This window comes from Micromys minutus (assembly GCF_963924665.1).
Source record: "Micromys minutus genome assembly, chromosome: 13".
NCBI lineage: Eukaryota > Metazoa > Chordata > Mammalia > Rodentia > Muridae > Micromys > Micromys minutus.
This window is the reverse complement of record NC_137982.1, coordinates 11,900,920-11,916,767: the sequence shown is the minus strand read 5'-3', so window position 1 is coordinate 11,916,767 and position 15,848 is coordinate 11,900,920. Positions and strand designations below refer to the sequence as shown.

The 15,848-nt window shown below is 40.7% G+C and overlaps 1 protein-coding gene across 1 annotated transcript in view; it reads right to left on the bottom strand.

The window, feature by feature from the left end:
• The window catches only part of MRRF (mitochondrial ribosome recycling factor), a 52,794-nt gene that overhangs the window by 32,793 nt on the left and 4,153 nt on the right, over positions 1 to 15,848 (bottom strand). The window contains exons 2-4 of the mRNA XM_080927923.1: positions 14,629 to 14,840; positions 8,481 to 8,636; positions 3,385 to 3,503 (exon numbers count right to left, since the gene is read on the bottom strand). Of these exons, the coding sequence (XP_080784049.1) occupies positions 3,385 to 3,503; positions 8,481 to 8,636; positions 14,629 to 14,812 (459 nt within the window). The 5' untranslated portion in view covers positions 14,813 to 14,840. The remainder of the gene's footprint in view (positions 1 to 3,384; positions 3,504 to 8,480; positions 8,637 to 14,628; positions 14,841 to 15,848) is intronic.

The following is a 15,848-nucleotide window of genomic DNA, read 5'->3' as shown; positions in this document are numbered from 1 at the left end:
CTTATTATTAAATTAGTAATTCTTCTAATTTACCCTAGGTATGTATATTTTGGTTTGACATGGTAGAACACAGTCCTCAGGAAATTATAATAATTTCCCTAACAGTATGTTTAAACTATTCATGGGTCAAACAAACAAACAAAAGGCATACGTGCATACCAATATCCTCCCCTCATCCTAGCTTCATTCCATCACTAGAGGGGGACACTCACTGGTATCACAAGGCAGAATAGTTGCATTGCTCTTAATACTAACCACTGGTTACGGCTGCTAGAATATACTGTATACAGTGAGAAAGATCACTGACCCCATCTGGGGACAGGCAGAGAAGGGTTACATTGTCAATTAGCAATGCCTGCCCTTGCTATTCTTAACCTAATCCACCATGATAAAAAAGGAACAGCAAAATGTCTGTAGATAGGTAAACAGGCAACCTTGTTAGCACCATATTAATTACTGGCCTTCCACTTTCTCTACACCTCAGCAAACCCTATAATACAAGGTACATGAAAACAGACCACTAGGCTCTCTTAATCATCAGTGAGTTCCTGGCCTACATACAGAACCTACTCGCTTGGAGGACTCAGAAGATACTGATGAATCAGTGGAGGTCGATGAGAAGAGCTCAAGCCTCCATGGCAAGCAGAACTTTGTGCAGTATGAAGTTAGGGAGGTAGTTCCCATCCCTGAGCCTGTTGCTTCATCCACAAAACACAACAGTTGTGTTATTTTACTGTTGATGTGTGGGAGAAGCTGGAAGAAGGTGACTGGCAACCTAGCAGAGACTTCCACACATCAGTTCTCTTTCTTCCACAGAGAAATTACGCAGACTGCTGATTTTTGTTGTTGTTCTTTGCTTTATTCAAATGATGCTATGGTTTTTATTCGCTTCTTCTCTTTCCCATCAGTAACTGGCTTCAGGCATGTTTAGGGAAGGGAGCAACAGTGTGCACCATTTATCAAGCAGAATATCTGCTAAACAAATACAACACAGTTTTGCCTTCAATGCCTTTGAAAGATTATACATGTAAATCTGTATTGTGTCACAACAGCATGACACAGAAATGTTCAGGTTTGGAAAGAAAGCCAACTGCACGTGAAACAGAAAGGAATTCTATAAACACAAGGAGGATTAGCTCAGCATTTTGAAGCTATGAACCTCAGTACTCTATGGGCAGCTTCTAAAGCTGGAGGAAGGAAATGTTTAGTTAGAGCTGTTTGTTCAATGTATACACCAGATGAGAACAAGAAATTCAAAGGACAGCTTAACTCCTACTTCCTCCCTGTGCCCGTACATGGACCCCACTACTGAGACACTGGTTAAGCTTTCTCCAAAACCCAGGGAACTACATACTAGAGAAATGGCAAAGATACTTTAGCTGAAAAATGAAAATATACTCCAACTTCTTAAGAAAAAAATTAAGTAGTTAATACCTCCTCCTGCTTCATAAGAGATACTCTGGTGGCCAATCAGGTGCTACTTCTGTGAATATCATTTGCTATTTAATAACAGAAGTGGCTGTCTCTGAAAAGCAATCTGTCTGATGAGGTCTTCAAGCTGTGTAATTAGGAGGCTATTCCCTAAATTGGCCTACAGTGCCTATGGGATTAGATAACGGCAAAGAGGCCTCAGTGGTTCAGAGGAGGCCAAGGAGGGAAAGAGTTGACAGTTCCCTTTGCAGCCATTTCTATGCTCCTCAGTAACACCATGAATGAGTGCTTCTTCCCATAAACCTAATAACACAGATCCACCAACTTCAGGACAATGTACGGAATTCGTGGGCCAGGCATTGTGTTTGATGTGGAAACAATGAATACATTATGATTTGTATGCTGAAAGCTTACAACCTAGTGGGAAAGTGACACTCAACACAGGAGGAGTAAATACCCAGCCTAAATGTTTCAAGCCACAGGGGTAGTACCTATAAAAGCCCAGAGGGTGCAAAAGGCATGCTGTGTTTCAAGGCCAGTATGAGTAGAGCAGTGTACCAGGATCCAGTGTCATAGTACTGCAAAGACTGAAACAGGCTGAGACCAGCTCACCTAAAGCCTTCTTGATCACAGTAAAGATCTGGGGCTCTCATTTCTTAAAGACTGTTTGACTTATGAGAATGACACAATCCAATAAACTTTGAAACATTCAAGTTCACTCAGGCTGTAGAACTGAGACTGGAGGGGGCAGAGTGAGTGACTGTAGTTCTAAAAGCACACTTGGCCTATCAGCCTCAGGAGTCTTCTGATTGGAGACGGCTAGTTTGTCAAGTTCAGCACACAGCCTGCTGTGGACGAATCTACTGAGACAGAGAGCAGGAAGGAAGGTGAGGAAATAGAAGCCCAGAGTGGAAGCCATCTGCCAAAGGACCAGGCCAGTAGGAGGTGGAGACAAGACTGTATTTCAGGCTCTCTAGGTTTCCCAACTACAGCCTGAAGGTGAGATGTGCTCATCCTCCAGTCTCTATCCGAACAAAGGGGCACTCCGGGAGGGTCTTCTCCAAATTCTAATACAGGGGTCACAAAATGGATATCTAGCCCAGTCAGTTGTTTTACCTGTCTCTTTCAAGAGTTTCTAGTTTATCTTGAGGCAGTCTCATTGATCCTCCTTCCTCCAGCTCCTAAGAGCTGAGATAACAGACAGATGCCAGCACTCCTGGCTGCCCCACATTTTTAAAAGAGAAAAGTCAATTAGCCCAAAACATTTAGAGAACAAAAGATATTTTGTACAACATTCAGGGTTACTAGCATCTTTGGAAACTAATTACCAGGCCTACATTCTACCTGGCAATCTTCACCAAGAACCGAGCATAAGTACCCCAGTAATAGGCCGCATGGCTACTTCCAGAGTGGTTTGAATGAGAATGGCCCCCTTAGGCTTATATATTTGAATGTTTGGTCTCCATTCTGTGGAACTGTTTGGGAAGGATTATTATGTGTGGCCTCACTGGGGGTCAATTTTGAGGTTTCAAAAGCTTTTAGCTATGCTCCACTCCATGTCTGCCGGCCTGCTACCATCCTCCCCTCCATGATGGTCAGAGACTAACCCTAGGAACTGTGAGCCTCAAATTAAGTGTTATCTTCTATAAGTTGCCTTAGTCATGGTGTTTTTGTCACAGCAATAGAGAAGTAACTAAGGCAGCAGGTTACCAGAGCCTTACACTCCCCACAAGAGACCATTACTACTCTCCATTATTGTTTTTCAAATTACTTAGTCACTGGAACATTTGAGTTTAACAGGTAAGAAATATAGAAATAAGAGAGCTTTTTATCCTAAATTTTCTTTAATAAATTTCTTCCAAAACAGAAGGGAACGTTTCCTTCTGACCTGATTAAACCTCCTTTATTCCAAAAGAAACTCTGAAGACAAACCCTTACAATAAGGCACCTTACCTCTGGGAAGCTAGCCATATTCACCAGAATCAACTGTGGCGACTTCATGGAGATCTGGCCAATCTGATTTAGAGCGAGCTTCCCATCAGCAGTTACCACGGTAATATGATCAAGAGATCCTAAAGAAAAAGTAATAAGGTTTTAGGATTCTAAAGGACCTTAGAAGCCCATATCTCTTTATCTAATTCAGAGTCAACAAACATACATAAAACTCTTACCAGTGTGACAAGGCTGTTTATAGGACGTTTCAGGCAGTGGAGAGAACATGTGATGCTAGCAGAACCATATTGGAATTCCTTACTGGAACCAAGGTGAGTAACCATCTGGTTTGCCTGGGCTTAAACCCTTTCCTATGACATAGGACAGTTCATCACTGATCGAAGTCAGGACAGAAACCTAAGCAGGGTTGGAACCTGGAGGAGCTGATACTGAAGCCATGCGGGGGTGCTGCTTACTCGCGTGTCCCTATGGTTTGCTCAGCCTGCTTTCTTATAGAACTCAGGACCACCTTGCCTACAGCCTGATCTTCTAGAGGCATTGTCTCAGTTGAGGCTCCCTCCTCTCAGATGTCTAGCTTAGGGGAAGCTCACATACAACTACCTATCTAGCATAGAGCTGAAAAGGACTGATCCTTCCAACAGGCCTGCCACTTAGCTACAACACCACAAGAAATAAAGCTTTCTGTGTCTCGGTTCCCAACGAGCTTAAAAAGAGCGGCTGTTTGCATTATTACACTGATCACTGGAGTGAGCAGACCACATAAGGTACAAAAGAACAGCACTGAGAAGTTACCTTTACTTTTCTTAGTTCTTACCTGCACCCTGCCCTGCAATGCTCTTATTTCTACCATCACTTTACAGATGAGAAAATGAGACTTGAGGAAAATAAACAGAACAAGATCACAGAGTTGACAAGTGAAATACAATCCAGAGCCAAGAGTCTATCTCATGTGTGCTCAAGTCCGATTTCTAACGAAGTTCTTCTCCTCTACTAGAACTGTGCACAGAACCATCAGGGCTTTGGCCTGTACTCTTTCCACCCCGACTCCCACCCCCAGAGATCCTGATTCTGTTGTAATGTTTTTAATTCACCACATAATTCTAGCACACAGACAATTTAGAAAAACTTCCTTATGTTCCCTTGTCTTTGGTCCTAAGACCCTCTTCAGAAACAAGTCCACTAAAACAAAGCACAGATTATTAAAACCTCACTGTTACCCTAGATCTGATCCTTTTCCAGACCTGAGCAAAATTTTCATTAGTCAAAAAAGATAAATAAATCCACAGCTCCACATGGAACATTATTCAAAGTCCCTGATTTCCTATGCAAATGGAACTAGCAGAAAACGCTTATCACTCACAGTTGGAACCACTCGTGGATGGCTTATTCAGAGATACAAAGAGAAATGGGGTCCTGGAGGTGGGGGAGGTATCTTTCAAATAAACTGAAGCTACTCTGACAATATGTTGTAGGATTAATGCATTATCACAATATGGCCCAAAAGATTAGATTTGAAGTACTTAGTGTCATCATAAGATGACAGACACCCTCCACAGTTCCTATGGACTAAAAACAGCAACCATAGAGACCTATGGCTCCAGCTGCATATGTAGCTGAAGATAGCAGTGTCTGGCATCAATGTGAGAAGAGGCCTTTGGTCCAGGGAGGGCAAGTTTTCACAGTGTAGGGGAATGCCAAGGCAATGGGGTGAAGAGGCTGATTAGAAGCAAGTGCACCTTTGTGAAGAAAAATGGAGGGGGGTATGGGAGCATGGTGGGGGAAGGGGATAACATTTCAAATGTAAATACAGAAAGTATCTAATTAAAAAACTTTTAATTAAAAAAATAAGATGACAGACAGTAGTTGGCAACACTAGCTTAAACCTGCAAAATATATGATAAAAAAATCTCCACAATTCTAAAAATCCACAGACCTAATACCAACTCACTGCTTCGAGATTCTAAACCCCTCTGGGTGTCCACTTCCTTATCTTTAAATGAGACAAGATCTGTACTTAAAGTGCTTTTATGATTAGACCCAATAGTTTACTGAAAAGCATTTATAACTATGACCCAATAGTGCTGCTATGTTTTGAAATTTTTATATTTTAATCAAACTAATGTCCTTGCATGTAATTTCCCTTCTATTAGGAATATACTTCCCTTTTTTTTTGAAATTATAAAAGTTATTTAACTTACTATAGGTTAAAGCCAAGAATAGGGCTGGAGAGATGGTTCAGCGATTAAGAGCACTGAGTTCAATTCCCAACAACCACATGGTGGCTCACAACCATCTGTAATGGGATCTGACGCCCTCTTCTGGTGTCTGAAGACAGCAACAGTGTACTCACATGAAATAAATAAAAATAAAACAAAAACAAAACCCAAGAATAAATTTATAGATGTCTACTTTAAGAATTACAAAGCAATGGTTCGAGGTCTCGAAGACACCGAGATTAGAAATAACTAGTTCATTTTTAAATGACCTCATCACTCAAAGTGATCGAAGGAATTAGTCATTGACTGCCATAAATTAGTTGGTTGAACCACCTTATAAATTAGTTTTCTCATCTTTTAAAATTAACTATAATCACTTAGAAATCTTAGTTTCAGGTTTCCATATGTCAATAGATCTAGAAGAGAATTAATATCTTAATAACATCAGATCTTTCACCCCATAGTATTTAGACTCACTTAAAATTTTCCTCAACATTTCTTGAATAAATCTTATTTAAAGTGGGGTCTACTGACTCCCTCCCATGATCCTAGTGTTTGATAAGGTGAGGTAGGGCAACTGCTAAGAAATTCTAGTATATAACTTCTCCCCCCCCCCCCTCAGGTCTCACTATGTAGCTTTGGCTGGCCTAGAACTCACTGTATAGAACACTATGTAGAAATATACTTCTTTACTAAGATAAATCTTGCTCCCTCTTTAACATCAGTCTGTAATGGTACCTAATCTCAGGAAACTTGTCTGACTCTTCAGTTTTCGGACCCTTCTTATAAGCCCTCAAGCATCCTAAGTATGTTTCAGCAATAAAGATGGCAGCCTTAAGTTACTGAATACGTACTATCAGCAATGCTTCATGATAATACTTTTTAGTGCTTTCATTAGCTTATTAGATGATTATTATTGCCACCATTTTACAGACGAGGAAACTGAGGCAAACAGAGTGATGTGCCCACTGTCAAAACAGCTCTTAATTACAGAACTTAAATCCAAGTATAAGCATGACCATCTCCAGCCATGTTTTTACTGTTTGGCTGTGTTTGTGGTTTTATACACAGTGGTTTACCTGTCTGCCCTTTCATAGGAGGGTCTAAGTTCTGGATGTTAGGAACCAGATCTCCCCTTTCCGTGTCTGTAACTATTTCTAAGTGCCACAAAGTGTGTGCTCAGCACCACTGCAGCAAGCAAACACATGGATGGATGAAGGATGAGAGAAAGCAGCACGAAGAAAGGACAAGCCTGCATGGAGGGCAAGCACCAGCATAAGTCAGCTACCTCTGAGATGGCCTTGGGGCAGACGCAAGTGAAGAGGAAAGTGTGGCTGGCTCGAGTAACAGTGAGAGATGACGTGGAAGAACCTGACTAGCAGAGACCACTGGCTAAGTTTAGCTTGTTTCACAATTTCTGTATAGTCTTAAATTCTACACAAACTCAACCCGAAGAGAAGGGAAAGGAGGAGGTCTGCTACAGATGGGTCTTAGCCCAGCTTCCCCAGCGGGCTGTAGGAGCCTTTGCCACAGAAGTCGCCTCATGAGCCTGTCAGTGTGCAGTGGTGGTGGTTCCTATCCCTTCAATCCGTATCGACATAATGCATCAAATCCTTTCCCTCAATCTGTCCCCAGTGAGAATCTCCCTCAAGCTCACTCCTGCCCCTCATTTTCTCAGAGGTTAACATTTAACAAATTACACTCCCACCCTCTTTCCGAGCCCATCATCTTTTTAAGTTCAACAAGAGTGGAACTGGCTGGCTCATTTTAAGTATCACGTTTCTCCCTGAGCTTCTCTCAAGCTGCTCTCTGGTTTCGGCTGCAGAATGTTAACAGGCCAGAAAGCACAGGGGAGACAGAGTACTTTATCAGTTTCATACCTAAAATAATAAGCAAGCTTAAAATAAACAGCTGAGAGAGATTGAATGGCACGCTGTACTGTCAGCAGAGGCAGAAACACCCCAGTATGAAGGTTAACAAACGCCAGGACCGCCTTCTAGTCTCAGCCAGATCGCATCTCTGAACTCAACATGGTTCTGATCATTTGTATAATGAACTGAGGGCTTTTCACAGACAAGTTCATGAAATATCTTCTATTTTCCTTCTGAACCTCCCCAATTAAAACATGAACGGGAGAGGCTGAAGCTCCTGCAGATACCTTCAGAGGGGGTCCTAGGCTTAACTATAGGATGATGACAATTTGCAAAAGGCCAATTTAACAGCAATTTGGATTTTTCCTGCCCACTTGCACCATTAGCTGACAAGCAACTTCTCCATCACATCTGCAAACAGTTCTCCTAGACAGTTCTGACATTTCCCACTTAGAAAAGCCACTTTCAGGAAGCTATTAACCTAAACGGAATCTTCCTGGTCAAGCTCTTGGGCACAGAAAGGCCTCAGGTGGGCAAGTTTGTAGAATTTGGTTTCCAGTACAGGCTAAAAACTACCAAATAGGACTAACTGGGGAAAAAACAGACTAAGGACATAGAACTATTAACCTAAATACCTGCATTTGCTTATAGTGCCCACAACTATAAAAGAAGACATCGTTTTGAGGGGCTAATTCCGCAAGAGCACTGGACATGACAGGTTTTCTCACCACTGTGCTAATTCTCTGTGGGCCAAGCACAATACTGCCCACAGGAGACAGCTGCTTAATGGACACATCCAGCACTACTCCAGAGCCATGAGACACATTAACTCAGTTACATTCTACTGCCCCAAAGCCACACAACAGGAGCTGCACAAGGAAACTCGTCAGTTATGGAAAAGTAACTGCTCATAGCATCAGCTAGTCAGGCCCAAGCCGGGGCTGACGTGTGAGACGGCCACGGTCTTTCCCACTGTAACACTCCCTGAAACATGGGTTCAGCCACTAACCTGGTGCAGTCCTTATGTTGAGAGTCTTATTGAAATTATCCTTAAGCGCTTCCATCACAGATTTCATGTCTTCATCCACCTCTTCCAAGCTGATTATATCCTCAACCAAGGCTGTGTTAATGTTCACTCTGGCCTGGGGCTGTCCTTTCCCTTTAGCTAAAAAGTGAACATCCGGTGAACAATAGAATAGCAGCATACCCACAAATAACAAGCATTGGCTGATTTTAAAAGAGCCCGTTGCACACAGGGCAAGCTTTCAAGTGCTAGAGTTTTATAAAAAGTATCTCTGCCCTACACGGTACTCACATGTACTGGGTGGCAGCTGGTTCCCACAGCAGTGCTAAAGCCTTGGGCACTAGCAAGGGCACAGGCTGTACAGTTAGACATTCTGGGTGTAACCAACTGCAGCGCACACTGGCTCTACGACGCTGGGCAAGCTACCCTCTCTTTGTAAAAGTCTAATAAAGTCTGTATTATAAAGCAGCTACAGGAATACAAAGAAATTACGACATACCCAAAAGAGTACTGCACATATACTGAGAATCCAGAAGGAAATCAATACCTTATTTTTCAGAAAAACAAGAAAGGTAAAGTAACTTGCCTAAGGTCACAGGTCAAAAAATGATCAAGTCAATATTTGGTCCCAGATCTGTCTAAGTTTAAGCCCATGAACTTTTCATGAGACCATCTCCACAAATCTACTGGAGAGAAAGGAAATGCATTACTTCAGTTTCAGTCACACTGAGACAAGGTTGGGCTCAGCACTGTGTGGCTGATCTGGACAAAAGGAACTGCAGAGACATTAAATACTACCCTCCAGAGCACACTGACGAATGGTTTAGAAAATCAACAGTGCTGGAGGGCGACGGAATCCAATTTCATGTCTAAACGTCAGGGGGGTTTCTACGTTCATTCTGTAATGCGCATGTGACACACATACTCTTGTATTTCTACATGGGGGAGGAAAGCAGCAGAAAAATGAAAATACCTAAATAGTATCTGTGTAAGGAAGACTACGACGTTCATACTAAACATCTAACAAAGCATTAAGATTCATTCAGCAATTTGTGTTACTTTGCTGCGCTCCACATCATAATTTGTAATGCAGTTCAAATACATTCTCCCTTTTGGTGCTCCAGATAGTTCTCTGAGGTAGGAAAGGAAGAGCTCTGGGATGCAAGGCATTTAAATATTTGCCCAAAGTAACCAATGAACAAGAAGCGCAGTGACTGTTTTTCCAAAGGTCTGTTCAAGTCACCATACTGCTTGAAGCGTCCACTGCTTTTACATAAACAAGCTAAGCGCTTACTATTTTTAGAACTGATAAAATATGCCCATTCAAAAACACTCATCACAGCAGAACAATAGAAGCTAATCCATACCTAGGCAGATTGTGAATAAAGAAAACCAAAGACATACAGATCACTCTAAAAGCTGAAGTGCTTTATTCATAAGGGATCAAAATTACATGTTGAATGAAGAGGCTGGACTCAAAAATACATACTACAGTTTTAAAAAACGCCATATATTAGACTAGATCCTGAGCAGTATGTAACAGGCAAAGCCAATCCATGTCAGCAGACATCTGAGTAGTAAGTACCCATAGGAGATATGGGGAAAGGACACTCACGAGATGTGGGTGGAAAGAGACACTGAACTACAGCACCAGCCTCTGGTTTCTGAGACAACGTCTTGCTAGGTCTGTCTGTCTGTCTGTCTACTTCAGCCTCCCGAGAACTAAAATTATAGGCATGGTTCGCCACACACAAGTTCTTGATTGTGGGGTAAGGGGAGTCTTAGTGACACTAGTGATTTCAGTTTGTGAAAATTAGCAAGTTGTAGTTTTATTTCTATGAAAAGGCTAAAAAAAAAAAAAAAGTTAAGGGTAACTAGCCAAGTAAAGACAGATGGTTATACACAAACAGCTTGCAAATCAGCAGAGATGAAAAAGGAATAAAGAAACCTGATTAACTTAATAGAAAGGAAGAAAAAGAAAAAAACCACATAAAAAGTACAAAACAAAATTAAAATGTAAATACTCAACAAATAAGATAAACAGAAATGAACCAAAATGACTAGCCCAAAAGCTCAAGGCTCTGAGTAAGACTTTAATTTAACCATTCAGAATATATAAGAAAATTATAAATGTATGAAATTACAGGTTTAATGGATATGAAAAGTTCTTTAAACCTGAAAGATACTAATGAAAGTAAAGTCAGTTCTATTACATTAATAGCAAATAAAATATTTTAAGACAATGCATTATTAGAAATGAGGGCTTCTTTAACATAGTATCAAGACATGTAAGATATACATATAAACATAAGGCAGCCTCAAAATAAAAAGGAGTTATTATCTGTTCTACAACCCTACCAGGAGATTTTAACACATTTTTCTTGGTAACAGCTAAGCAGAGCAAATAAAAAGTTAAGTGCATGGAGAACGTGATCCTAAGCACAGGCTACTCTAATGCCATCACTCAGGAAGCTCCCATTTCTGTGAGTTCAAGGCCAGCTTTGTCTACACAGTGAGTTCCAGGCCAGCCAGAGTTACATGTTGAGACCTTGTCTCAAAAAAAGAAAATAATAGAAAACACAAAAATATTATTTATCAACAAAATAAGAGACTTGCAACATTAAAAATCATTTAAAACTTGTAACATTGATAATCTTCTGACAGAATGATGATATGAAACATGGAAACACATGCTAAGAAAAAGAGAACAAAAAATTTATCCAAACAGTAAAAACTTTCATCTTAAGAGGCTATTGGGCACAATTTTAGACCAACAGCTTCGAAAACAGGAAAAAAAAAAATCAAATACAGAAAATATAAGCAGTCTCATAATTATTAAACAGACTGAATCTATAATTTCAAGTCTATATACGCATACCAGATCCAGATGAATTTACAGGCAGTTTCTACTACCAATGAGGCAAGGAACTAATTAGTCTGACTTTAAACCATCCTATAACACGAGAGACGGACTCATCTCACAACATGAGACTAATGTAAATGCCAACAAGACCTCAAAGGACAGTGACAGAGTTCAGTTCGTGTGATTGCATTCAGGCTAATGTTATGTATGCAAACACAGACTAAAGAGCCTAATAGTTAATCCTATTTACAAGTTTGATAGTCAGCAATGAATACTCAGATTGTGTACCAAGCAAGATATATACAAATTATTATCAAGAACAAGCAGGGATCTCACCAAACATGTAAGAATGGTTTAACATCAGGATGTTATGATGAAGTTATGATGTTGAGTTATTCTATTAGTATATTAAAAGCAGGCGAGTATAGGGGTTTGGCACAGAGCAGAGCACATGCTCCTCACACACCAGGCCCTGAGTTCAATCCCCAGTAGTGCAAAAACTAAAGGTGAGGAGGTAGAACTATTTCAATAAACCTGATGTAGCATTCATTAGAATTTAATGCCTTTTTTTTAAGTTCAAGAATTCAATTATTTGCTTTAAAAACAGACTATGAAAAAAATATAAAAGAAACATTTTTATGTCCATATACGTAAGAAGTTTTCAGTAAATGAGGGATGCCCGTTATCACCAATGGCACTTACTCAAATTAGACTAGAGTTCCTAGGCAATGCAGAGGAGGGGTGTGAAGAGAGAATGGAGACTCTATGTGCATGCATACTCACCAAGCACATGCACAAGAATGTCTATGTTTTAACAATACCGTTAGTTTAACTCCAAATAGGAAGCCACCCAGATGCATTATAGGAGATACATAAACTGCAGCAGCACATTCAGGACACTATAAAATTCAAAGCATACAGCAACTGTTGCAGGTACAACAGGCAAGTATCTCACAAGAAATTTGTTACCCAACAAAGCCAGACAGAGAGTTCAAAAAGAATAAAATTAATGTATGGTGTTAATGCCAATCACTTGGAGAAGCTTCTAGAGTAAAAATATTTTCTTCTTCTTTTCCCCTTTTACAACTTTTGTTTCTGTTTTTGTTTGGATGTTACTTTGTGGACACTGTTACTATGTAACTGTGGCTGGCCTAACATTTGCTGTTGTAGTGAACCTCCTGTCTCTGACTCCCAAGTGTCAGGATTACAGTCACATGATACCATGCCACGTCAGACTTTATTTCTCATTTTGTTTTACTATTTTATGTATACGCACACCACATGTGTGTGGAGTACCCAGGGAAGCCAGAAGAAGGTGTATCTGGAACTGTAGTTACAATTGTGAGATACCATGTGGGTGCTAGCAATCAAACTGGTCCTCTGAAAGAGCAGCCAGTACTCTTAACTGCCAAACTATCTCTCTAGTCTCTCTACATTTTACTTCCTCATCTGGGAGATTGATAGATGGTTGTGTACACCTTCTAAAAATACACTGAGCTAATCAGTTAACAAAGTAGATACATGCTTTTTTGTATATGTTATACCTCAAAATAAAGTATGAGAATATCATAGAGTGATAAAATAATGATATTATTTTCTAGAAAATGTTGGTTTGTGACTATAAGCTTTACATAGAAGAAAAAAGGCAAGACAAAAATGTGTCTAAAGATCTGCGGCACAGCATGCTAGGTTTCATGGCTGATTTACGTAAGTAAGTGCAACTTGGTTCAGAAGTAAAGCAGTTGAACAAAAATCATACACATAAGAATATGTGACATACAACATACGAGTTCATGTTCAATAGAAACCTGAACTGAGCTTTAGTTTCTGGTTTTTTAAGAAAAAAAAATTCTCACTCTTCAAACCAGGGTGGTCTAGAATTCACTATGCAGCCCAGGATCACCTTGAGCCAGAAGTAATCCTCCTGCCTCAGCCTCTCAAGCACTGGGATTACAGGCATGAGACTCCACAGCCAGTTTAACAGTTAGGATTATTAATTCATAACACATTTAGATATAAATTCCCTTAGAATAAAAAAGAGTTCTTCAAAAAGAACAAAGAACTGAAAATGACCACAGTAAAAGATATTCCTTGTCCCACAAACTAGGGACAGTATCCCACTGTAGGAAGACTGCAGTGAATGAGAGACTGTCAGCAGCCAGAGGAAAGATGCTGCTTGCAGGCCACACTGGGCCTCAGAAGCTGCAGGTTCCTGTGCTTCCTCTACCATGAGTCCATGGGCAACTGTTAACATACTTGCAACTTGTTAAAAATCTGTACTCATTAATCATAAAGGTTTCTTCACTGTAAATTATCATTGTTTTCAATGGATAATGGTAAGGATTGGATTGGAAAATTGTTAAAATAACATACAAATCAAACACTAACTTAACAGAAGATAAGTTTGTACTCAATACTTTTCCCTCATCAAAGTGTCAATTCTCTTTTCAACAAAAAGCAGTTCTGGGTCTGTGTTGAAGCAAAAATAAAGTGGTGGGGGGGATACCCTGTAGCTTATTTCTGTGCCGTCCTCGAGGGGGCTCCCTGACACACCACTGCAAACAGCGGGTCTGCCTGGTCATTTCCTGTCACTCATTCATCCCACAAAGGTTCTGGACACACAGTTCATATATAGCTCTAGAGAATGCTAAACAACAAAAAAGAAACCGATCTTCATCAGATCCAACAGGGAAGACAGGTAACAACCAATAATCAATTTTACAACTGATTGATGAGTTACTACAGTTCTAAGTGTGTCAAAGAAAAGTCATAGTGTACATGAGTGCTTGTAACAGGGGACCTGACCCAGTCTCAGGCCAAGGAAGGCATTGTAGAGGAAGTGGCGTTTAAGCTAAGACCTGCTGTACATCAAAATCTCATTCTTAGATGACATAAACCATTAAGATCATCCATCTAAACCCATGGCTTTAATGCCCCATTCACCCAAAACCCTTCTGGCTTTAATTATACCCCTATTCTGAATCTTCCTTAAAGATGAGTGTATGCTGATCCCTGCCACAAGCCCTCTCCAGCTTGCCTGGTACTTTTACCTCTAGTTCTACCTCTAAATGAAATAAATTAGGCATTTTCTGAGCCAGTAACAAAAATAAATGAGGTATAATGGTAACAAAACAAGCCCTAGGCTCTAACACAACTGGCCTGTGAATGTCTGAGAAATCATTTCCTTACATGAAAAGAAAAGAAATTCAGTACATCTCAGATCTCTGCCAAACATGAGAAAGGGATGACACGGGGAAGGAGACCCTCTACCTTTGGCTTTCTTGGTTGCAAAATGGCGAACTGGTACTGCTGGGTAGGCTGAGGATTGCCTATGGTTATGTTGTCTTCCACTCACTGTCTTCATGGAAACTTCTGAAACAGGTCTGGTCAAAGCAGCAAGGTAACTGTGAAAGGCAGGGTGCAGTAGGCGAAAGCATCGTATTCCCAAGGCCATGACTGAAGAGGATTCTCGGATGCAGCCACTACAAAGAATAAGACAAGAAGACCTCAGTAAGCTGGCAGTGGCAGTGTAATCCCAGCACTTGGGAGGTAAGCGGGACTCTGGGTTTGAGGCCAGCCTGGCCTACAGAGTGTTCCAGGACAGCCAGGGCCATGCAGGGAAACCCTGTCTCTAGGAAGAGAGGGGGGAATTTCAGCGAAAGAAAAGCCATAGCAACTTACAAAATGAATTTCTGCCAACTGCCAAGCAACTCCTCAAATTAGGTCATGACCTTGGCACTGTGCATTCATTATCTTTAACCCTCCTCCCAGAAGCCCCAGGAAGAACTATTATCCTCATTTTACAGGATGAAGAGACTGAGGCTCAGAGTCTTAAGTGACCCACCCAGTCTATAGAGTTCTTCCAGTGCATCTAAATGCCTGCTCAGCAAATGTGCAGCAGCCTAAATCTGTAATGATGCTAATTAAGCCCTTACAGGAGCAAAAGCACAAAATCTTGATAAAGCTTCAGAGGAAGGGCCGAGTACTAGAAGGGGAGGTTAAGTAAGAAAAGCATTTTAATAGGCATAAAATGACTACAAAACGTACATGGCGGCATTAAATTAAAATTTTCTTTGGTTCTTATGCACTGATTACTAGTTAGAATGCACTTTAATTTGAGTCCTAAGCATGAGTGAGGATTGAGGTCTTCCACGGTCTGGAACTGGGAAATGCCACTGAGTTAACACAGTTATACACACTTCTGAGGTCTTTGACCATACAAAAATGCTCTTGCTTCCTCTGAGACAGAACACAGTCCTAGCCTACAATGAGAGCTTCTGTCAAGAATCTGGCTATTAACTGAAAATTAAGAACAATTAGTAGACCAAGTGTCTGAAGCACTATCTTTGAAAAAATCACAGCCTGTTAGAAAACAACTGCTAACATGCTGATGCAGCATAATGGAGCAAACAAGGGCAGCGTTGTGCGCAGGAGCAGGAAACCCAGTCCCAGGTCCACAAATCACAGACCCACCCCTGGGAATCTCTGCA